Source organism: Apodemus sylvaticus, chromosome 17 (assembly GCF_947179515.1).
Source record: "Apodemus sylvaticus chromosome 17, mApoSyl1.1, whole genome shotgun sequence".
In the NCBI taxonomy this organism is placed as follows: Eukaryota; Metazoa; Chordata; class Mammalia; order Rodentia; family Muridae; genus Apodemus; species Apodemus sylvaticus.
In genome coordinates this window covers 11423281-11448173 of record NC_067488.1, presented here as the reverse complement: position 1 = coordinate 11448173, position 24893 = coordinate 11423281, and the positions used below count along the sequence as shown (strand labels likewise).

The 24893-nt window shown below is 36.2% G+C and overlaps 1 protein-coding gene across 1 annotated transcript in view; it reads right to left on the bottom strand.

Moving 5' to 3' along the window:
- Positions 1-16909: 16909 nt before the first annotated feature.
- Emc2 (ER membrane protein complex subunit 2) overlaps positions 16910-24893 on the bottom strand; it is a 40582-nt gene continuing 32598 nt past the window's right edge. The window contains exons 10-11 of the mRNA XM_052161175.1: positions 23872-23976; positions 16910-17274 (exon numbers count right to left, since the gene is read on the bottom strand). Of these exons, the coding sequence (XP_052017135.1) occupies positions 17188-17274; positions 23872-23976 (192 nt within the window). The 3' untranslated portion in view covers positions 16910-17187. The remainder of the gene's footprint in view (positions 17275-23871; positions 23977-24893) is intronic.

The window sequence follows — 24893 nt, the reverse complement described above, 5'->3', positions numbered from 1 at the left end:
TAGTCACCGAAAGACCTTACTTCCTGTTTCAGGTGTCTATGCTAAGTAGACTCTTTGCCATTGTGCCAAAATATTTGACAGAAACAAAGGTTCATTTTGGTCCAAAGATTTCAACCTAAGGAACCTTTCCTCTGTGTTTCCTGACCTTGATGGTATAGCACCTGCCCTGCAGAAAGCCTTTTAGCTTATGACAGCTAGGAAGCTGTCATGGTTCGTTTTTCCTGTCAACTTGAAACAAGAAGGGTTACCTGGGAACAGAAACCTTGACTGAGAAATGCATCCAAAGAATGTCTGCAGGCAAGCCTATAGAACATTTTCTTAGTTATTAACAGTGATTGACGTGGAAAGGCTCAGCTCACTGTGTATGGTGTCACATCTGGGCAGGCAGTCCTAGGTTGATTAAGCATGTAGGGCTAAGCAAGTCATGAGGAGTAAGCCAGTAAGCAACGATTCTCTATGACCTCTGCTTCAATTCCTGAATCCCAATTCCTGCCTTCAATTCCATCAGCAATGGAGTATGACCCAAGAGCTGTAAATCAAAATAAACCCTTTTCTTCCCAAGTTGCTTTAGGTAATGGTGTTTTATCACAACAATAGACACTCTAGCTAAAAAAAAAAAAAAAAGCAAAAGTAATATGCTTGTGGTGAGTAATATTTTTTTAAACTCTAACCTAAACTCAATCTAATGGCTAGAACTTACACACTAATTGTATGTTAGTTAAAAGTACTATTCTGCATGTTTTTAATACATTTTTATTTTCTAAGATATTTTAAAGAAATTATTCAAATTTCATCATCTTTATGATTCCAATTTGAAAGATGGGTAGTATTCTATGTAAGTCAAATTTTAAAGGCCACATTCCTATTTTAAAGAAACTTGCAATAAAAATGTATGCTGTCTGTATTTTATTTCCTATTAAATGTTGTGTCATTAAGGCAGTCACATACATGAATGAAAAATACTTTTTACTAGACTGTGGTATCTCTCAATACAGCCAGATCTTTTTTTTTTTTTTTTTTTTTTTTTGAGACAGGGTTTCTCTGTATAGCCCTGGCTGTCCTGGAACTCATTCTGTAGTACAGGCTGGCCTTGAACTCAGAAATCCGCCTGACTCTGCCTCCCAGAATGCTGGGACTAAAGGCGTGCACCACCACTGCCCGGCAAGCCAGATCTTAAGTTTTAATATTTGTAAAAATGTGTTCATTTCCCTCCTTTTAACTCCTCCGTGTTTCCTTCTGTTGCATTAGGTAGATTACTCTAAGCACCGTTTTCTCCACCGCTACAGGTCTGCTTCAAGTCCATAATAGTAAGATAATGCAACTCCCAACACTTGAGTAAATTTCAATTATGTATACAATAAACTATACATTAAACTGCATAATATACAAGGAAGGTTTTGGTACTGTGACTATTTCTCTATTCTTCTGTTACATTCCTATGACATCCTGCTTTTACTTTGATAGATCCTGAGCTGAATTTTGTCTAGCAATTGCTGAGGATTGTGGCCAGATATTTCCCCTGTTCATTGCTGTTTTTTAGTTTACAAATGTGCACTGGGTTGCACTGAATGCTTGTCTTCATCTGTTGACAAAGTATCAGCATTAGCACATTTTCATGGATGATCTTTAAATTTCTAAGTTGCCATCAGTGATGGTTTATGCATGCTCATCCCAGGGAGTGGTCTTGTTGGAGGAAGTGTGTCACTGTGGGGTTGGGCTTAGAGATCTTCCTCCTAGATGCCTGAGCATGAGCAGTCTGTTCCTGGTTTCCTTCAGATGAAGATGTAGAACCCTCAGCTCCTCCTGTAGCATGCCTGCCTAGATGCTGCCATGCTTCTGTCTTGATGACAATGGACTTTTTTTTAATAAAGATTTATTTATTATTATTATATGTAAATACACTGTAGCCGTCTTCACACACACCAGTAGAGGGTGTCAGATCTCATTACAGATGATTGTGAGCCACCATGTGGTCGCTGGGATTTGAACTCGTAGGACCTTTGGAAAAAGTTGTCAGTGCTCTTAGTCGCTGAACCATCTCTCCAGCCCAAGGACTGAACCTCTGAACCTATAAGCCAGCCGCAATTAAATGTTGTCTTTTATAAAACTTACATTGGTCATGGTATCTGTTCACAACAGTAAAATCCTAACTAAAACACCATCAACTTTAAAAAGACAAAATATGAACCAGAGAGTCTTCTTTGTAGCGGTGTCAATTTATGATGGCTGTAGATAAGACCCACAGTAAGGCAGAGGTAGAAGCAACAATCTTCTTGAATTATAGAGAAAAATCGAGGTGATTTAATCACTACCAACCATTTTGCTCTCCATTATTGTTATCTCCAATAAACATGTTGTCTTCTTTTTCTAGCCTTCTAATTATGTCCTGTGAACCAACCTGCTGTGTTGTCATTTTGGAAATATAATATTTATGAGATCCTTAAACATGATCATCTAAGTCAACATCAGTCATGTTCTAAGAAGTCAGAGTTTGCTGTGCATTCTGGGGTCAGACTCTATTAAGCCTTGGTCATGCAAGTGAAGAAGGAGTAACGCACAACACTAAAAGCCTAAGATCCAATTCAGATGCGAAAGTAAGAAAGGCATATTCATAATACTACAGACTGCGGCTTGCCTCTTTTTCATGCTGAAATCTGTTTTGAGGACCCTGACAATTCTACCACTTTCTGAATTCTATCCTTCCTGCTCATATTGCACACAGAGCTCTGTAAATTATATTTTCTACATTTGTTTTCCTTTACAATTGTTTTCTTGCAACTCTCAAAATTTTAACGAGCCTTACAAATCCAGTCATGAACTTCTGCTCTCCTCTGTCTGAATAAATTTTTTTAAAAAATATTATTTCAGAATTTTCCAATAACCAGGTTGAGAAGATCATGATCTCACAAGAAGACCGTTGCATTTGTTTTAAAATGGACACGAAAGCTAATTTTTAAATTCTCACTTACAAATGAAGCACTCAAATACTTATATGTATTATTTGAGCAAACATTTAAAGAAATGTTCAACATTCTTAGCCAGTAGGGAATGCAAATCAAAACTATTTTGAGATTCCATCTGACATCTGTCAGAATGGCTAGGATCAATAATACAAATGACAGCTCATGCTGGTGAGGATGGGGTGCAAGGAGAATATTCCTCCGTTGCTGGTGAGAGTGGAAATTCATCTAGTCACTATAGAAATCAGTATGACTGTTCTTCAGAAAACTAGGGATCTACCTACCTGAAAACCTAGCAATAACATACTTGGGCATATACCGAAAAGGTTGCTGGTCCTACCACATGGACACTTCTTATCTACATTTATTATTCATAATAGACAGAAATATGAAACAACCCTCAAGCAAATAATGGATAAAGAAAATGTGGTATGTTACCCAGTGGCATATTACTCAGCTGCTAGAAAATATGACATTGTGAAATTAGCAGGCAAATGGAAGGAACTAGGAAACTATCTTGAGCGAGGCAACCCAGACCCAGAATGACAAACATGAATGTATTGAGTTAGAAATGGACACGAGCTGTTAAGTACAGGATAGTCATACTACAATCCACAGACACAGAGGTTATAGAAAGAGCAGAGGTCTAGAGGGGATGCATTGATTTTTCTGGGAAAGAGAACTAGAATAGATTGTCGATGAACTAGGAGCGGGAGGGTATGGGAACAGGAGAGATCAAGTTGGGATGGGAGGGATGGAGAGAGAAACCACAGGGAAAGACAACTGGATAGGTGATATTTAGGGAGTGATGTAGAAACCTAGTGAAGTGGAAACTTCCTGGAATTTATGAGGGTGACCTTAGTGAGGCCTCCTAGTAAGGGAGGCTATGGAGTCTGAACTGGCCATCTTCCATAGACAGAATAGGTTCTCAGTGGTGAGTCTGGGACATCAATCCAGCCACAAAACCGATGAACCACAACCAGCGCTGCCTGCAAAAATGCACTGGGGCAAGAGTATAGGGGAATTCCAGAACAGGGAAGTGGGAAGGGGTAGATGGAGGAACAGGAGGAGGGAAGAGGGAGGGCTTATGGGACTTGCAGGGAGTGGGGACCCAGAAAAGGGGAAATCATTTGAAATGTAAATAAAAAATATATCAAATAAAAAAAAAAGAAAGAAAAAATGCACTGGGGCAATAGTGGCTCTGAGTTTGTGGGAATCGTCACCCAATGGCTGGTCCAACTTGAAGTCCAAGCCAGTAGAGGAAGCTCATGCCTGACACTGCCTGGATGACCAGGATTCAGAAGCTGGGTGGCTCAGAGACAAAAGGTAGAGCCAAACACAATTGGCAAAAATACATGTATGTATGTATGTATGCATGTATGCATGTATGCATGTATGTAGGTATATAGGTATGTATGCGTGTATGTATGTATGTATGCATGCATGCATGTATGCATGTATGTATGTATGTCAGAGTTGAGTGCCTAGTGATTATCAGAGAAGAGAGGCTTTCTCCAGTAGTTGGTGTAAGCAGGTGCAGAGATCCATAGCCAAGCATTAGGTGGAGCTCCAGGAACCCTTGAAGAAGAGGGTGAAGAAGGACTGTAGGAGCCAGCAAGGTCAGGGACACCGGGAAAACATGGGCCACAGAATCAATTAAGCAAGGCCCAAGAGAAGTTCACAAAGACTGAAGATGCCATGGAGATGGATGGCATGGATTTGCATTAGACCCTTTGCACACATGATGTAGTTGGGTTTTGTTGGACTCCAAACAGTGGGAGTGTAGGTATCTCTGACTCTTTTGCCTCTTATAGGACCTGTTTCCTCCTACTGGTTTCCCTCAACCACCCTGGATACAAAGGTTTATGCCTAGTCTTACTGTTTCTTGTTATGCTGTGTTTGATATCACTGGGAGACTTGCTCTTTTCTGAAGGGAATGAACGATCAGTAGATCTAGAGGAGAGAAGAGGTTGGGGGCGGGTGCCTGGGAGGTATGGAAGATGCCATTGTGGTGTATTGTATGAGAGTAGAATAAAGAAAAAAAGCTAAATACATGGAGTTTAAGAAAAAAGAATGTGTGACTGACCATCAAGGACTAGTGACAATTTCCCCAAGTGCCACCACAGCCAGAGAGTGAGCCACTGGCCACCAGGAAGGCATGATCACTACTTATTGTCAAAGTATCTACTTCTGGTCTCTTAAAATGGAATTTATATGTTCATCAGCACAAGAGAATGTTAAAATATAGTAAATGTACAAATTTTTCCTCATAATTATCTTAGAGCCATTTGTTTGTATGATCATAATATTTAAAGCATGTCACTACTTCTTTATTTAAAATTGAGGCTGATTGAATATAGTGATGATTCTATCCAACTCAACTTAGATAGGAGTAAAAGTTGCTACATAGAGTATAATTGTGGATATTTACTAATAACAACTTTTCCTCTCACACCATCTCTACTGATCAAGGTTATCCAGAGGAAGAGAACAGAGTACATGAGTTAGAAATGATTTACTAAAATGACATACATGCTACTGGCCGGATAATCCAAAAATGGCTGCACACTGACAGGTTGAGAACCCAGGAGCATCTCAATCCACAGAGTACATTTTGAAGGCCTGGAGGATTCCTACAGAATCCAAGTTCTTCAATCCAAGGAAGAACACGCCTTTGATATTTTGATATCAGTGAAGAACATCAACTGCAGTAGCACTGATGAGATATCTATATTTATCAATGAGGGGCAAGGCAGGAAGATGGTTTTCTCCTGCAACCTACCCTCTTTGTATGTGGACTGAGATTGGAAGGACCTGCCCATTCTTGTAGAATGTCTTCTTCCCCAGGAAACCTTCTTGGACATTTCCCCCAAAGATCTACCCATAGGAATACTTTAGTGTATTTCTGATGCTATTAAATTGACAACACTAACAATTTCATCAAAATTTGAGAATAAAATACAACAATTCTGAAAGTTTATTTTTGCCAGGATATCTTTATAACATGTCACAGAAAACCAGAAAATAAGCTTAAATTCTTGAGGTATCAAAACCATGCAGTATTATGAAAGAGGTTGTTCATTCAAAAAGTTCAGAAGTAACCATCTAATCAGTAGCACATAAAAGCAATTGCATGCATCATTTTAAGATTCTTTTATTGTTTAAGAAAATGATGCATCATAATGTTCTTTCACCCAAGAAAACCACTATCACAGAAAACCAGAAAATAAGCTTAAATTCTTGAGGTATCAAAACCATGCAGTATTATGAAAGAGGTTATTCATTCAAAAAGTTCAGAAGTAACCATATAATCAGTAGCACATAAAAGCAGTTGCATGCAGCATGTTAAGATTCTTTCATTGTTTCAGAAAACAATACATCATAATGTTCTTTCACCCAAGAAAACCACTACCAGATTTTATTGAGCACTGTCATGAAATTTTAAGTGCAGAGATACATATTTGTAATGAATAAGTATGATTATTTAAAATAAAAATAGAAACAGAAGACAATATTGAAATTTAAACCAATCAATTTGCCTCCATAAAACTATGGTCAGTAAAACATTTTTCTAAGATATGGGAAAAATATAAGAATTGGTGTCATTTTTGAAATTATGAGTTTTACCTTTAAAAGAAAACTTATCACATATTTAACATTCTCTTTAGATGCTCTTTAGTTGTTAGAGTCTATAACAATAATCCCCTGTGGTTTTAGTTGTATATTTTAAAAATAGTACTAATAAAGATACTGTCCCACAAGTACTTTATAATAGATGGAAATTGCACAGGTATCCCTTATACGTTTTAAAGTATATTGGAAATACCTGTTCTACAACACAATTGCTGTGCCTTAGCCTCACTTCTCCATTGCTTTTCTAAATGTTTTATCCTAGCAAGAAAGACATAAAACCTATCACTTTAAAGTGGTCTGTTTTCTCCTCCTTATACTTGGTCATGCAATGGTGGGACATTCTGGGAAGGTGGAATATACTTTTAATCCTAGCACTTGGGAGACAGAGGTTTATGACCAGTCTGGTCTGCATAGCAAATTCCAAGCAGGCAAGGCTACATAGAGAAACCCTGTCTAAAAAAAAAAAAAAGACAGCAGGTATAACTCTTTACTCATGGGATGCCAGTGAACACAAAACCTCCCAACCCTTAGCTCCGTCTTCATTTGAAGGTGCTACATATCATAAGCATTCATTTATGAGATGCTGGACTTCACCCTTTAATTGAAAGAAAGTTGATTAGTGATTAAAAAGATTTTTTTCTTTCTTATTGACTATTTTTCAAACTAAAAGAAAGCTCCTAGAGGGTAAGATCTACGAATGAGATCATTACCTGTGGTTCCATTTTCCACTTTTTACCTCGGGGTATCCAGACACTGCTGCATACCAAGTAGGGAAGAATGGCAGGCAGTCCAGAACTGATGTGTTGTCAGAATCCAGGTCTGGCAGTAAACGCAGCAGGGAGGAGGCCTTCTCCAAGGACCTTACTGTTACAGCTCTCTTATGCCCTATTCAATGAAGCAGCGTTTTAGCGTTTAGTTAGGTTCATTGAAACAGCTTATGCACACACACACACACACACACACACACACACACACACACACTTTCACACTTTTTCCAGGTTGAATCAAAGCTATATACATGAAACTTGAGTGGGAAGGTATTCTTCTTAGGGTGAAGTTTCATTGACTGAGGCTTCAAGTTCTGGGGATACCTCATTTGCATGGAGAGACGTTCCAGAAAATTGATCCTGTAATTTTTCCAAAGATTATGTGACATTCCTCAGGTAGAAACTTGGGGGTCGGACTCCACAGGTCAGTTGGAGAAGAGGAAGAACTACTAAGAAAAGGGAGTACTTCATTTTCGGCCAAGCTCAGGAATGATGTCTGGACGTGGCAGATACAACCTCAGTGTCAACAGTGCAACAATGGTTTTTACTCATATGATCACCATATCTGGGACATAAAACATTGTTGAAGCAAATGCTATCTCCGATACTGCAAAAATTAAAATTAAAAAATCCACAAAATTAGAGTGAAAATAATTTATATACCTAAACATTAATTCTTTATATTAAGGACCCATATTAAAGTGTTTCTATATTCTTGATAGTTCTTGGGATGCCTGATGATAGTCTGATGATGACCAAACAGGGCTGTGTAGTAGACATAGGCAGACTTGTAAAACTGGATTGAATGTCAATGTATGATAAATCTAAAACAAACACTAGCATTTATTTAAAAAAAAAATAGCAGATACTAATAGGTTAACTGTCATTTCCTATCTAGGTTCTTCCATTGTCACTGAAAGCTGAAGTTTTAAATTAGTTCATTTAGATTTTCAGTCACAGTTGGGTGATGTAGTAAGATGCCTAAATCCCAGTCCTGAGGGAAAAGGGTCAAGCATTCAAAGTTAGGTTTGGTGACTGACTTGTTTAAAGTAAACGATACATTACATTATATGATATTGGTGATTCCTGGTCAATAAGCAAACAAAATTCTGACTAGCCACATAGGCCAACTCCCCATATTAAAATTTCAATTAAAAGCAAGTGCCCATCGCTTCTCGGCCTTTTGGCTAAGATCAAGTGTAAAAGCAAGTGCTCTGTCAACTGACAGAGTGCAGCGTTCTTATCTTCTGGATTTTTCTATTATAAAAGCCTGCCACATATATAGAACAAAGGACCATGACTGCAGCTACATTGTGTTCTTGGAATGAATAGATGCAAGTAATGAGAAGCTTCAGCTTCTCTGCCAAGAAGTCAAGTTTAATTTGCTTTCTTTTCCCTTCTCCTCAACTGGCAGAAATACAAGTTCCACTGCAAAAGCAACAACCAGCAAACACAGATGCCATCATAAATATATATGGTGCCAAGCAGAGAGCCCTGCCCTGGCGAACAACAGACCTCCCCATGGCAACAGCAAGATACTCTGGGCAACAAAAGCCATAAGGCAATATTATAAATGAAATGTATATACCCTTTAGAACTGAAAAGTAAGTTTGGGTTTAAGTTTTTTTTTTTTTTAAGCCACTGACATTTACTGTAACTTAGTGGATAATTTTCTGTCTGGTTCATATTCTTAGCAGATTGGGAAATTTCATAAATCTTTCACTCTGAATTTCTGCAGAATGTAGCTGCTGTCAAGGCGTTTCTGCTGGGCTTTAAGCAAAATTTGTCATAATCAATTAAAAATAAACCCAGCATACAACTTTCAAATGTTGCTAATTAAATTCACAGTCTGATAACCTCATCTTGAGTGGTGAGAAGCTTAGCACTTCTTTGATACTCCTCACGGACATCAGTTGGCATGGAGACAGAATATGAAGTCAGCACACTTTCCTAAGCATTCTCTGTAGGACAAGTATATGTTAGAGGAGAGGCGAAATTGAAACAAGAGACATTCTTACTGGGAGCGTTTGCTCTAGTTGGTAGAAAACACCGAACACCAGCGGATGAAAGCGCTATTTCAGCAAACAACCTGAACTCAGTGTGGCCCCTCTTGTAAGCAGTATCATTTGCCCACAAACATTCCAATCTCAGATTAAAATACTGCAGCTCTTACAAGTGCCATTTGTAAGAACTATGAGGAACAGGGATTTTTTTTTTCAAAGATACAACTGAGGATTTTGGTAGTTGTAAGTAGGTTCAGTTTCATATTTTTAAGTTTTTAATCGATGTTGATGAAATCTCTATCACAATCTTTAGTGTATATCAATGCCTTCTCTTTTATTAGCACTGCCCAGTTAGTTGAACGGTGTAGAGAACTCAACATCTTAAGCGATAATGTCTCCATTAAAGACTTTTATTGTTGTGGTGAATTGTTAATCTTCTGTGAGCTCCTGGAGCATGATTGCACTGAAAACACCGCCAGAGTTCTCTGGGTTCACAAATGAAAGGCGCGTGCGCGCGCGTGCACACACACACACACACACACACACACACACACACACACACACACACACACAACACACAAACCTTTATATTTTGATATGCCATGACCAGCTCAATGGTTGGGCATTTCCAAACCTCCCCAGGGGCTAGCCTCTGGTATTCCTAAGCTAACACTTTCTAAATCCATTTTTTTTTTTTTATCTTTGCTGCCCTGTTTTCCCTCTGGGCAGCCCTCCTACGGGGCTGCTTTCCCTTCGGACCTATGTTGCTGGATGGTTTCTCTTCCGAAGCTCTGAAATCTGATCAGTTTCCCCATCGTGGCGTGGCGATTCTCTCCCTTCTCTCTTCTGCATTTCTTGCCCGGGGAATCCTAAAGGTCCCACTGCTTTCACCCCATCCAGCCATTGGCAGTTGGCTCTTTACTGATTAATCAAAACCCAAGTGGGGATAGGGACCCTGAGCATCTGGAGATGCAAACTCCTGTGTGATTTGGGGAGCCGAATTAAGACAAAGCATTAGAACCAATCCCTAACACTTCATCCCTGTGACTAAATCTAAAAACCTGTCCTCCTTAGTTTTTGTTTTGTTTTGTTTTTTGTTGTGGTTCCAGGTCATGTCTGCCTGCATAGTGGTTACTTTTCTCATTGCTGCGACAACAGAAAATTCAAAGAAAGGTTGTTTTGTTTATTTATTTATTTATTTTATGTTCAGGCTTTGGAAGTGAATACAGTCCATCACATCACAGCAAAGGCATGCCAGCAGGAACACGAGGTAACATTGCCTAAACAATTAGGAAGCAGAGGGCAGTGAGGAAGGGATCCTGTCTATGGAACCTCAAGTCCTGCCCCAAGTGAAGAACTTCCTCCAGGTTCCAAGTCCTCCCTCACTACAGATTCCAAGAACTTGTAAAGCAGCAGCACCAGCTGGCTACCGAGTGTTCAAACACATGAGCCTATGGATACTATCCCAAATTTAAACCACAACACTACTTGAAAAGTCACAGGGATCAAATCAAAGGGTTTTAAATTTACATTTGGATAAGCATTGGAAAACCTTTCCTACTGGAATACAGGCTAATGCGCATCCAAAATGCAAATTTCCATCATCAAACCTTATTCAATGACTATGAACTCAATTAAGACAATTACACTTATAAACCCACTGAATAGGCCAGGGATAAATGATGCTGCTCTTGTTAGACATACACAGATGTATTGTTTTAGGCACATTATTATAATAATCATATATTAAAATTATATTATATATTATATATTATAAAATTATATAAAAATATATTTTATATAATTATAAAATATATATAAATATATTTTATATAATTATAAAAATATTATATATAATTATAAAATTATATTAAAATTAATCCTAATGCCTTAAAACTTGTAACTCTTGAACTTAATTTGTTATTTATTTATTAAAAATGGGCATATTAAGTGAATTGCTGAATGTGGGATACTTAAATAAGAAAAACATCCATCAAATATGTAACAACGTTAGGAATGTTTGATGTCAGAAAGCTAGAGCACATACATGACAATGCTCCACAATTATTTTAACCTCTGGCATGATCGGAATAGAACATGACCACATATTGAAGTTTAGAATAACATCTACTGCCCCTCAATGTCCTTCCTTGTCTGTCCTCAGTGGGGGAGAATGGGACAAGTCCTGCTGTGACTTGATCTGCAGGGGAGTTGGGGGAATACCCAGGGGAGACTTCTCCTTTTCAAAAGAGAAGGGAAAGGTGGGATGAGGGGAGGAGAGCAAGGGCTGATATGAGGTTGTAAAGTGCATAAATAAATTTTATAATAAAATAGCCTGAGGGTTCGACACTTAAAAAATGTAAACACTAGGTGGCGTACTTCTACAGGCTTGTGAAAGAAATAGTATAGAACATGAAAGCTTTATTGTTATTTCAAATCAATGATTGCTAAGTTATGAACTTTAGCTAATCAACTAAAATTGATATTTGTTAATATATTAATTATAGATATGCTATTAACGTAAATTAACACTACAAAGTATGCTATAGAATAGTCAATATTTCCTTGTGGGAAGCTAAAGAATACGATCAAGAATATGAAGTCTATTGCTTCCCACCTATAAATGAAAACAAATATTTTGTTCAACACCCTTAACTGTCCTATCTTAAAACAGTTTTCTTTCTAATCTTTATAATAATGTTTTTGTGCAGGAATTGGAGTCATATGGAATATACATTATTAATTGCTCTATTTTCAAATTAATCTACATATTCACAAAACAATATTGTTTGACAACCAGATGGCTCAGACACACTAACCGAGCTCCTGACACTGGAAGGTGTGTTTGCTACCTACAATCTTGATTATTACTGGTGACCAATCATTTGTTTGTTACCATGTAGAAGGTACTATTTGGAGTTCTTTAGAGTAAGACATATATGTGTGTGTGTGTGTGTGTGTGTGTGTACATACACGTATAATAATATATATGTATCTTCAACATTTTGTCACTACCCTGATTCCCCTCATTAAATTTTAACTATAAAAATGATAGGCATTTGTACTCCAGTCCGTTTGTTTTAAGTCACTGGGGAGTTACCAAACAATGGGGCTGTATTGTCTCTGATCCTCTCTGACCTACTAAGAATGACAGGTAGGCCAGGAAACTGAAATTAGATCCAAAATCAGTTGTCATTTGAGCTGAACGTTTAAAACCAGTGACTCCTTCTTACCACTCTGGAGACCTTCACTCTGGTTTCCAATTAATGTGGACAGCCAGAACTGTGACAAGGAGTGTCACAAGATGTGACTCACTCACGCTCACCTTTTCATGTAATTCAGACCCATTTGCTTAAAGGGTACTTGAAAATAAATTCAAGTCACAAAAGACACTCGATACTTTACCTCACATGAGATGGACAGTTCTTCAAATTTCTAATTCATTCTGTTATGTATTTTTTAATTTGACTGTTCCAAGTATAAGTTTCCCTAATAGTGACTTACTTGTAAGAAGACTGTTTCCGAAGTTACACAGTAGCCATTTGTAGAAGTAGAGAATTTTTTCACGAATCTAAAAATCTTAAAAAAATGAATTTTATAAACTGGAGAGATGACTCTGCAGTTAAGAATACTGGTGGTTCTTCCAGAGGACCAGAGTTTGATATCCAGTACTCAAATGGCAGCTCATAAGTATCTGTAACTCTAGTTCCAGATAATCTGATGACTTCTTCAGGCTCCCAAGGGCCCCAGATATGTACATAGTGCACAGACAATAATGCATGTGAAACACACAGATACATATGATTTTTAAACTGAATTTTAAATTCTTACAGTTTTAAAATTTTTGTGAGTAATAGAAATGCAGATATCATACTGGAATTCAATCATTTTTAATGAAGGCTTTTCTAATTTACTTTTTGAGGGATATCCAAATCTAATTGCAAAAAACACTGACTAAAGAAATCCATATTCTCGCTTCCTGCTGTGCTATTTTGTGTGTGTGGGGGGCAGCATTGTATACAGTAATACAAAGCATATATCTTCCCTACATCATGGTGATGGTTACAATTTGTTGCAAAAATACTGCAAATATGAGTGTATACTCATATGTACTTATAGCCATATAGGCAAATATTTACATATGAATATCAACAGGCGGCTTTATAAATATCTAATGTTTCTTACACTATGGAGGGCAATAAACATAAATAAAAATAATTAACCTTAACGTCTGAGAAATTAAATAGTAATACAGTTGCTTAAAAGTAATAAACTAATCGTAAATTAAAAAGAAAAAAATACTCTAAAATATAAAATACATATATTTCATTTCTTTATAATACTACATAGGGTGAAATGTTTGTGGTGAAAAAAGTTTGAGTTTAAAAATAAAAGAAAAAAGATACAAAGCAAAAACAGAAAATCATAATACAACGAATAAGAAAAAGAAAAAAATACTCTAAAATATAAAATACATATATTTCATTTCTTTATACTACTACATAGGGTGAATGGTTTGTGGTGAAAAAAAGTTTGAGTTTAAAAATAAAAGAAAAAAGATACAAAGCAAAAACAGAAAATCATAATACAGCGAATATTAACATTAAAAAAATAGTTAAGCAGCAAAGACTATAACATACAGATCTACAAAGCAACACGTCTCCATTGTCCAACAGCTTAGTGTAACAATGGTTTTCTCATTTCAGTGGCTCTCAGGATTACCTTTCAGGTATACTAAAACACAAATTGCTGGAATTAGTAGGGCACAGCTCACTTGAGGTCAAGGCCCTGGACTTGATCCACACCCAACTCCTCCTTTTATTTAAAGCACATGTAAACTACTGCACTGTATTTCTCACCTCGTAGATTAATGTAGTAGGGACTTCTCTGCGCTCTAACTGGTTCCGCAGTAACTGATATACACCTAAGAATCACTAACTAAGGCCTGTTAGAGTAGATTATTAGATTTTGGAAGTGACTTCCCTTGCTAGGCAACAGAGTCATGATGTGAGGATACTGCAGTTCTGTAGTCTATTTCATTGCTATACCTAACTGTGAATAATGCATTTTACTATGTGCGCTGGGAACCGATTGCAGGGACCTGCCCATGCTGGGCTAGCAATGCATCAGAACGACACACCCTGCCACCCCTAGACCCCATTCTGTGAAAGAAGGTCTTACTAGGTTGCTCAGGCTAGTCTCGAACACAGCTTCTCCCACTTCCACTTCCAGAATGTTATTTTCCTAATTCCTTAACACATATGCTATGCGCAGACACACGCTGGGATATCTTCTACAAGTGTTCAGTCGCACAATTTATATGGCCCATTTTGAGTTAATTTCTTCCATTAAAGTAGGTTTGAGGACAGACACTTTTGCTGTCATTTTTGTTAATGATCTGTAACTATTTCAGAGTACTTTTAAAAGTTGCTTCAACACAATTCCTCCATTATTTCAAACAGTGCTGCCAAAAAACCAAATGTCCATCCAGCTATAGGTCTATTTCTTGGTTATCCTTTCCCAGGATCTCCGTACTGACCGCTCCAAGAGTCCTGCTCACTGCAGCCATATCTAAACATCTAGCTTCACCATCCCTCAATTTCCCTGTCTTCAAGCGCTAATGTGCCTCAGCTACAGCGATGCCTTTCCATTTACTGCAGAATCAATTTCAACCTACAGTAAATGTAGAATCCTGACAGAAATTACATTAAGTCTACAGAACCACTCTGAGAAAATGGTTGTTAATATATTAAGGCCTTCAATCCAGAAGAATGATTTTTCACCTACATTTTATTAGCCTGAGACATATTCATCAAATATTCCTATTTTGCTCAGCTAAAAAACAAAAACAAAAACAAAGCAAAACTTGATTTAGGGTACCGACCTTAGAATTTAGTATATTTTGGAGGCTTCCTAAAACTTTTTCTGGGGACAGTCTTTTTAGTGGCAAAGAGATGTAATTCTTCCTTTCCACTTTACAGCCTTTTATTTCACTTTTCTATGTTATTATAGAGCACAAATGAAGAAAGTTAGTCTTTGCTTTGTATATTTCAGAGAATGTATGTAGTTCTTCCACCATTAAGTTGCAATTGATTCTGCTCATCAAGTAGGGAAAGTTTTCTTTTGTTTCTGAGGCTTTATTCTGAATCAGAAATGAAACCTGAAGTTTGCCAAATGCTTTTTCTATATTATCTAGTATTTTTCTATTATAAAATATATTGATTTTCAAATACATAATCAGCCTCACATTTCTGACACAGCTTACATTCATGTCCTGCATCTGTCACAAAAAGGAAATTGTCACTGTCTGAACAAAGCAGCTCACTGTAAATAAAGAAGAAACAGAAATGGTCTGTGTACTGATACTGAAATTTATAAATTGCTAAAGTAACAACAATTAATATTAAAGATACTGTTGCTGTTGCTGCCAGTAAAGTTGCAGGCAGGAAGCTATTTTAAGAATACTTTGAAAAGATCAAAGGAAACCACGGAGAGCAGCTACAGGAAGAACTAAATTTCTTACTACACAAATACAACTTCAGAAGTACATTCGTATCCAGAGACTGGTAAGGAGACCAGAGGGAGAAAAGGTGTGGGCACGAGGTTTTTGATGAGCATAAATGTCTCATGATGCGGAAGATGTAGTTAGTAGGTTTATATACACAAAAAGTATATCTTTATGCTAAGATAACGGTGGTGAAAAATTATCTTCACATGGGCAGTGTCAGCTCATGGAAGACTGCAAATTTCTGTTCATGGCTCATGAGCTTATAACATGAAAATACCTATAAAATGAAACATTAGATAAAACACAAAACAATTTTCTGGTACAAAGAATTATTCAAACAGCTAAAAGCTGCTGCTGATGAAGGTAGCTGTCAATGTTTTTCCTTAACCCTACTCATAGCTGGGGAATACACAGCCCTGTATAGACAGTGGCCTGGAGGTCAGTGCTCAGGCCTTTCTAACCTATGGAGACAAACAAAGTGCTATTGAAGGCAGAGTACTGGATGTGCACTACTCAAAGAAAAAGTCAAGAAACTGCAGCAAAGAGGTTACTGTACATAAGAACAGAGAAGATATTCCTAAACATAGATTTTTCCTTTCCCCTCCAAAACTAAGGAGATTCCAGTCCTTGATATTTCTATGATTCTAAATATATTATATGAAATTCACAATTAAAAGTTGTAATAAAATGTAAAAGGGTTAATTCTAAATGTTTAGACCATTATTTTCTTTGGAACATTTTATGGATAAATGTCTACATCAAACAAAAATTTCACAGTGATATCATCAATTGTAAAGAATGACATAATTTATGCAAAATGTATCATTAAAACAATTTGAAAAGAATAAAAACCCAAACAGCCAACTGAAATGTACAAGAAAAATCTAGCCTGACATTGAAAAATACTCAAAATAATTTGTTTCCGAAAGCTATATATTTGTATGTTTCTCCTCACCAATGAGAAGAACTTAGCTGACAAATGAACTCTACGACAATACATGAGTTACGATACAACAAAAGAAACTGGAATTTAAATACTGAGTTTAATAAACCACGGTTTATTTAATAAGGTGTGGGGGGATATACAAGGATGGATATACAATCAATAGGTCTTAAATCTCTGTTCCATGGATTACCTCCATCTTCCTGCTTACTAGCAGAACAAGGCAAGCTGAGGTTTATTTAAACATTCTTTATAATGACCTCTTCAGAGAAAATCAGAATACAAATAGCACTAGGCATTTAGTCTATTAAGTCACAGCCAAAAAGTTCAACTGTGCAGTTTTGAAATCTAATGTCAGAGGGTTCTTGAGACCTTAAGACTGAGTGATCTGCAGTGTCTCCAACATGTCTTCAACTGCCTTAAGAGAGTATTTGGTTTCCTTCTTACTTCGACCTGCAAACTAATTAAAAAGAAAAAAAAACACTTCAGTTACGTAGGCTCAACTTCACTGCTAACTTTAAACATCACACCTCATCTTCATATTGTGGAGGAAAATATTATTTTACCATTCGTGTGAAATCACCTGCTTTATAGTATGAGCTAACTCTGAGTTTTATGGATATTTGCATGAGGGCTTCATTTTCAGTTGAAGTGTACAAGTATTTTACTGCATACTTGGGTAGTTTAAGCTGATTTTAATTGTCATGATAACCAAAGATTGGATTTTAAAACTACCATAGGTTCAGACTCCAAAACATTTATGAAATATTGAATAACTTATATGAAGTTTAAACACACATATAGAGGAATAGAGTTATCTACTTGTCTTACCCTGTAAATGGATGTTTGGAATTTCAAAAAAGGTGTAGTATATATATACATATCTTAATTAAACATTTAACAGTAAAAATGTACTACATTGACATTATTTAAAATAGTCATTTTTATTTTTTAAGATTTCAGATTTGTTACTTAGCTGGATGATACACTTCTTGCCTACTAAGTTCTAATTCACTTTATAAAACTAATTGGGATTAAATTTTATAATGAAAAAAATAGTATATCAAGTCCTAGGTTCGTGTATACAAAAGCAAATTCATAGCATATTAAATTCAAAGCTCATACATTGGGGAATCAGTGCTGAGTACCCCATGCTGATTTCAAAATGAGCTTTCTAACTGTGCTGACAATCACCGTCATTTGCATCAGGTCTGATTACCACAACAGATTTACCCAATAAGTGAATGTTCCCTGTGAAGGTGGGTGAATTCATCTGTAGTACTTAATTTCCCATAGCTTAAGTATTGGTTAGAATATGCTATTAGCAACATCTAGTATTCCTAGTTAACATATTTTCCAGCAATTGTCTTATGACAGTAAGTATTTAACATTTGATTTACTGTGTGTTTCTTTTCTTTTGTAATGAACTGAATGTGGCAAATGACCTGTTCAGAAGACGAAATGAGAGCACAGATTACAGAAGCCCAGGCTTCATGACTGGTGACCTCCTCTGACCTGACTACATTTAGCACAGTAAATCCCACAGCATTAGGAGATAATACAAGAGCATCCTAGAGACAGTGAGGGAATGCAAGGCACCAGCCTGCCACAAGGTCTCACGGCCTAAAGGACAGAAATGTTTAAAAAAAAGCAGTGCTGTTTATGAATTATGGTAACAATATCATATTTAAACCTTTAAAACTTCTGTTAGCAATTAAAGATTACAGAGAAGGTATGCTTCTCATGCATTATCCAGTTGATAAATTTACCTTTGTGGGATTTACCAGAACAGAAAGACTTTTCTTTTACCACTGCTTACTCCGTATAAGCAGGAATGGCTCTAATCAAATAATTTATGGATAAATTTTGAGGAAAAGCTTTGATGGGTTTGGGGCAAGGGTATATACAATAGGGGCACCACACAGTAATAATTATTCTAATTTCTTTAAGTATAACATAAAAATAAAAATGTATGAATCCTTAAAATCTATTTTTAAAGACTGGATTTTAAAATATATATGAAATATACTTTTAGAAGTGAAAGTATGTTTTTTCATAATTAGCTATTTATAAATACACACATAGGATAGTGACACCACCACTAATAACCACTGACACTTAGGATAAGCCAAGGTAGTTCATTTATGTCAGAATACACTGAAAAAGGTGCAAATATAAATCTATCATTTCAAATTCTTTCTGACATGCAATTATTTCTATCTATTCCAGAATTATATGGCAAATGAACCAATTAAGCCAGGATCTCATTTTTTTCCCTCAAATCATAATTTAGTTTTCCATTTCCCAAAAGAACAATAATAGGCCTACATCTACAGTTACATAATATCATATGGATCACTGACAGGCAAATTTAACAGGAAGAAGTGCTGATATGGAGAACTGTCATTAAGGTTCACAACAACCTCTTCCTGAACACTAAATTGATGGCTGTTCTAGTCAACATGATAGAACAAGTTTCTAAGTAAAGAGCAGGCAGTGGTCACACTTTGTTTCATTAAGTGGAAGCAAAGAAAATCTGATGATAAAACCTCATTTTATCAAATGTGTAAATATTTAGAAAAATACTGCAGTAAAGAATCTATATTTGTTTATGCTTTGCACTGGTTCATATGCCTAAATTCACATTCCTAAATTTTCAAATGCATCTTAAGAATTTATCTAGTTACAAAAATGTGAGTCTGGAAGCTATACTTCTGATATCATTCACAAAGTTTATATCTACCACAGTTATACCTGCTTGAACAAACTAATCATACCTGTATTGTGGATCTTAAAAATATAACAACAAAATTCACTGGAAAGAACACTAAAACAACCAAACAATAAAAAACATTACTCTCCAATGTACTGGTGTATTAGTTACCCAGGATGATGGGAAACTGAGCCAGACATGGAGATGTCTGCACAGAGACCTGTAATCCAGCACTGTGGAGCCTGAGTCAGGAGGAATAAAACATGGTCAAGGCCACAGCCTGTGTTCCACCAGGCCCTTTGCAGCTATGAAGGAAAATCCAGATACCCCCACTCCCATAAAAGCAAAAGCAGAACAGAACTCTACCTCAGTGGATACTACAGAACTTACAGAGCCTCAGCCAGAACCTCAAGCACACAAGCAATGCTCTCAGGGCTATCTGTATGGAACAGTGAGATTTACATTTTATAAAAGTAAAATGAATCTAATAACAAAATAAATAAGGGAAGGAGCTATTGAGTTAATCAGAGAGGGTCAGAGAGAACAAGAAGGAAAGGACAAGATGAATATTGAAGCAAGTATAAATGTCACCAAGAACAGGTTTTAGGTCGTCAATGGCTTAAAACACCAAAATGATGTCAATTGGTAAAGTAGGTCTCACAAAGAAGGGAAAAGATGCTTGTTTAGAAATGTAGGGGCTGGTTCTGGAAAGACTCAGTGCAAGAGTATAGGGGAATTCCAGAACAGGGAAGTGGGAAGGGGTGGGTGGAAGAATAGGGGGACGGAAGAGGGCTTATGGGACTTGCGGGGAGTGGGGACCCAGAAAAGGGGAAATCATTTGCAATGTAAATAAAATATATATCAATAAAAAAAAAAAGAAACAGGAGAAAGAAAAAAAAAGAAATGTAGGGGCTTTATATAACTGAAAGATGGTGTAGGAAGCCCCACCCCAATCAGATTCTTTAGTTTAATTATTACAGAGTATTTTGCATGTAAAATGAAGAAACAAGTAGGGCAGGATATGATATCAATTACTTACATGAGATTATAAATGACCAAGGTGTTAGAATTATGATAGCACCTGTGTTTTGAGAGGCATCATCTTGTGATTTTAGAATAGCAACCTTGAAGGTATTAGAGCTCCTGGGTTAACAAGAGTTGTTATATAACCAGTATGTCACCTGAGAAGATTAATCTTTCTGTACCTTAATTTCCACATTTGTAAAACAGGAGATACAGGTCAATGGCATGCAATTTATCAATGTTATATAGGCAGTATATGTCATAGTCAAATTTAGAGCCCAGAAAATAGAGATCCACCATTTGTAATTAAAAAAAAACAAAAAACAAAAAAAACAACTAGATATCAATATGGGTAAAAACTGATCCTATTTCAATTTATAAATCAATTTTTCCTAGTGAATAGGACTTTTAAATGGGAAACAAAAAATATAAAAGTGTCACTCTTGACTACAGGTAGTATCCACAGATTTCTTACACATAATATATAGATGAAAAACCATAAAGGAAGTGATTAATGAATTTGAACACATTTTACTTCAGAAGATCTACTTCTCAAACTCATTTTAAAGAGAAATTAAGCTCTTAGAAATATTTGCCATACATACACTCAAAACATGGATCAAAAATTAAGAGTTATATGAACAGACAGAACGATAGATTTTATGAAAGAAGATATCTAAGTAGACAAGAAATGTATGAACATGTTCAACGTCCCTGCACATTAGGGAAATACATATATAACAACATACAGTAACACTAGGTACACACCAGAACATCTGTTGGTAAAAAGACAATTCTCTACAAATGGAAGTAAATACTGATTTAGAAAACTGTCCTCCATAATAAATACCCACATATTCTAAATCAGTGTTACCAAGTATTTACACACACCATATGTACACATGTACTAAGACCAAACAATGGGTACAGAGAATTAAATGTAGAATCATTCCTAATACCCTAAAGCAAGAAATAAATTACATATTAGCAATTAATAAGTAAGATACTTGGTACAACCAGAATGACTGTATACATATGGAAGGGTGACCTCAAACCTAGCAGTGAATCCAACAGAAAAGGCAAGACAAATACTGTGTGATTTCGTAACCTAGGAGGGATTAGCCAGGCCTCCTGAAAAAGAACAGAAGGAATGACCATTGGGAGGATCTTCTAAGATGTAATGTTTATACTTACTAGCCTAATAAACTTATTCTGTGTTGTTCATTGAAATGCTGATTCATAACTTAGGCTCTTGTTTCCATATGTGGAGTAATTTAATAATAGCATGATTTTAAAAATGTATTCATGCTATGTCAAAAGATCAATTTCTCAGTAGCTTGTTGTTTCTAATAAAAACCTAAACATACTTATACACTGTACATGCTATTAGTTATGTTATATTGGTCCTATCTTTAACACACACACACACACACACACACACACAAAGATATGGGCCATGCCAACTGCATTTGAAGAAACACAGAGTAGCTATTTATAAGCATTTTTAGTTGTAATATGCTAACAGAACTAAGATTTTCTATAATATGTAATATACATAAATAAAGGTTATTTTCATGATATAATTAGGGGGCACAGCATTTTTTTTAATGTCCCCAATCTTCTCCAACCAAGGAATGCTAAAACAACATGAAAACCAAACGAACAGAAGAGAACACCAGCCCTCTAATGACATCTTTCAAAAACTCCATCATAAGCAGTTTTCTAAACACTCCAGTGTGATCATGAGGCCAGCGTCAGGCAGCAGGATTGCAACAGACAACTGACTCTAGGTTGGAGCAGAGGAGAAGAGAGCAGATGACTCCTTATATTAAATCAAAGCCGAAAACACTAATCCTGAAAAGAGTGAGACCAGAAGTGATCAATCTACAAACATCCAAAAACAAACGTTTGTACATATCTTTCCAGCCTTTAAATCATAGGCACATCTGAAAATTGTACGTAAATGTGATTAAACAAATTGAACTATATATAAGACCTCCAACTAGCAGTTAATACTTCTGTTTCTTGAAGTATAAATGCTTCAAAGCATGAAGAAAAAGATTAACATGTAAAACCAAGCTGCGTAGGACAGAAGCATGGGACAGGAGGAAGAAATGGTCCAAGGAAGTTGAGGAGGAGCTAACAGCAGAGGGCATGCAGCAGTGGACAACTCAGGCTCAGAGCTGCCCCAGAGGACTCCAGGCCTACAGAACTTAGCGGGTGTAACCGAAGACCAGAATCAGAAATCCAAGCCAGGCTTAACTGGAACAAAGACCAGACACTCAGCGGTTATAAGGGAGTTCTCAGCAACAAAGAGAGGAAACAGTAAGGCCAGAAAAGCTACCTGATCACATGTCCAATGCCCATCCCACACTGCCCAGGACCTCACTCAATGTGGAAAAAGAACAAGAAAGTGTACAAACACCATAGTATATTATTATGTTAAAATGACAGAATCACAGAAAACAGAGAAAGAAAAAGAGGCAAGAATGGCAAAGGAATGCATCTATAACTGGAGCCTTAAAGGAGGAAAGAAATTGAATTTGTAGAATTATCTTTCTCAACAGGACTAAATCCTAGAAACAACTGTTCTGTATGTTTAAAAATAGTGATCCTGAAACAAACAAAAATATGTTACATATTGACTTGAAGATAAAGAAAAACTTCCTTTGAACAACCAAGCAAAAGTTTAAATCACTTGTGAAAGTTGGGGCAGCATTAGGTTTCTGGGCAACATTCTCTCGAAAAGCCGTTGTGAAAATATTGTTAAAACATGTAAGTAAATGTTAGCCAAACAATGAATAAACTGCCAAAGGGTTTTACAAATATAAATGCCATCAAAAATATATAAGCACGTATTTTTCTCATGAACAAATTTCCCATGAAAAAAGTCCCCTGAAAAATTCCCCTAGAAAGGAGCTCAGAACAAACAGAGCAGTCTGCTGGGAGCTCTGGTGCACACAGGCAGGGCAGGCTTCAGGGTAAGGTCTGCCTAGTTGGTTAACAGGGCTTTCTCTTTATTTTCTGAGGTATATCTGCATTCTCAAATCCAATGTGCCTCTAAGCTAAATCTTCTAGTTTAACATCTGGGTTTTATAATTCTTCCCTATTTATCAAATGAGATTTACAAATTAAAGATTAATTATATCATAAAACTAATAGTTTGTTTTGTTGGGGAAGGGTCATTAAAAAACATTTGTTAAAGGCCCAAGGCATTAGAAAAACTTTTCAATAATAGACATTTAGCTTTGTACTTTACAGAGATCAAAGTGACAAAGAAATACATCCAGTAATATACATAACAAAATTGCCAATACTAACCTGATAAGCCCTGTTTATTTGATTAGCAGCCCAACTAGCATATTTGATGTTGTCTTTTTTCATTTTCGCACTTGCTTTTGGATTAGAAGCAATATGACTTGCAGACTAAAACAAAACAAAACAATAGAAACATCAAAAGTAAAACTCTCTTCTAGTTAAGATAATAAAAACATGAAAGAGTCATGGCTGCAGGGCCTTGATAACAAGTTTCAACACTAAAACAAAACAATTTTAAAGTAAAACTAATGTTAAATGAAATCAATACTTTAAACTTAAAATGTAAGTCAAAATGCAGTATAGTCCAAAATAATAAGACAGAGAATATTTTTGAAGTGTAGTTTAAGTGTTATTACTTATGTATTTACATCATCTCTTATAGCTAAAATTGCTATCACTATGGAAAGATTCTTTATAAATAACAAAGCATTTTACTTAGGTTACTGTTATTTCTTGCTACTGAAAAAAATCTCTAATATTATAATTATCAAATATTAACAGAAAGATCTCAAACAATTTAGCACAACTTCCAATATTAAGAGATGAAAATATATTCAGGACAATAGAAAGAGTCTAACTTGAACAAAGCAAGTTAATGGAAATCTGTGAAATAAAGGGGATATTTATCTCTGTCTGACTTGCCTTTATACCAAGAGCTTTCCCATTATATTCTAAAAACCAGAATAGTCACAACAATTTGATCTACCTTTAAAAACAACATAGTATAATGAGAAAGCCTTAGTCCAACATCTATTAAACAACCTATAAACCTCCAAAATAAGAGGCTGATTTTAAAATATATGCTTATATCTTTTGCTAAACTTTGCTCTTATTCCTAAATACACCTTGTCCTTATAAGGACCTGCCTAGGAGACTTAGGAAAGGTTAAGTTTTTCTTTTATACCTGTTCTTCTTCACAATCTTTCTGTTCTCTCACCAGTCAGTGGGTTATCTGTATGCTTGTAGCAGTTTCTATACCTCTGTGAGACACTATCACATTTTTGGTATGAACTTAGGCAAAGGCA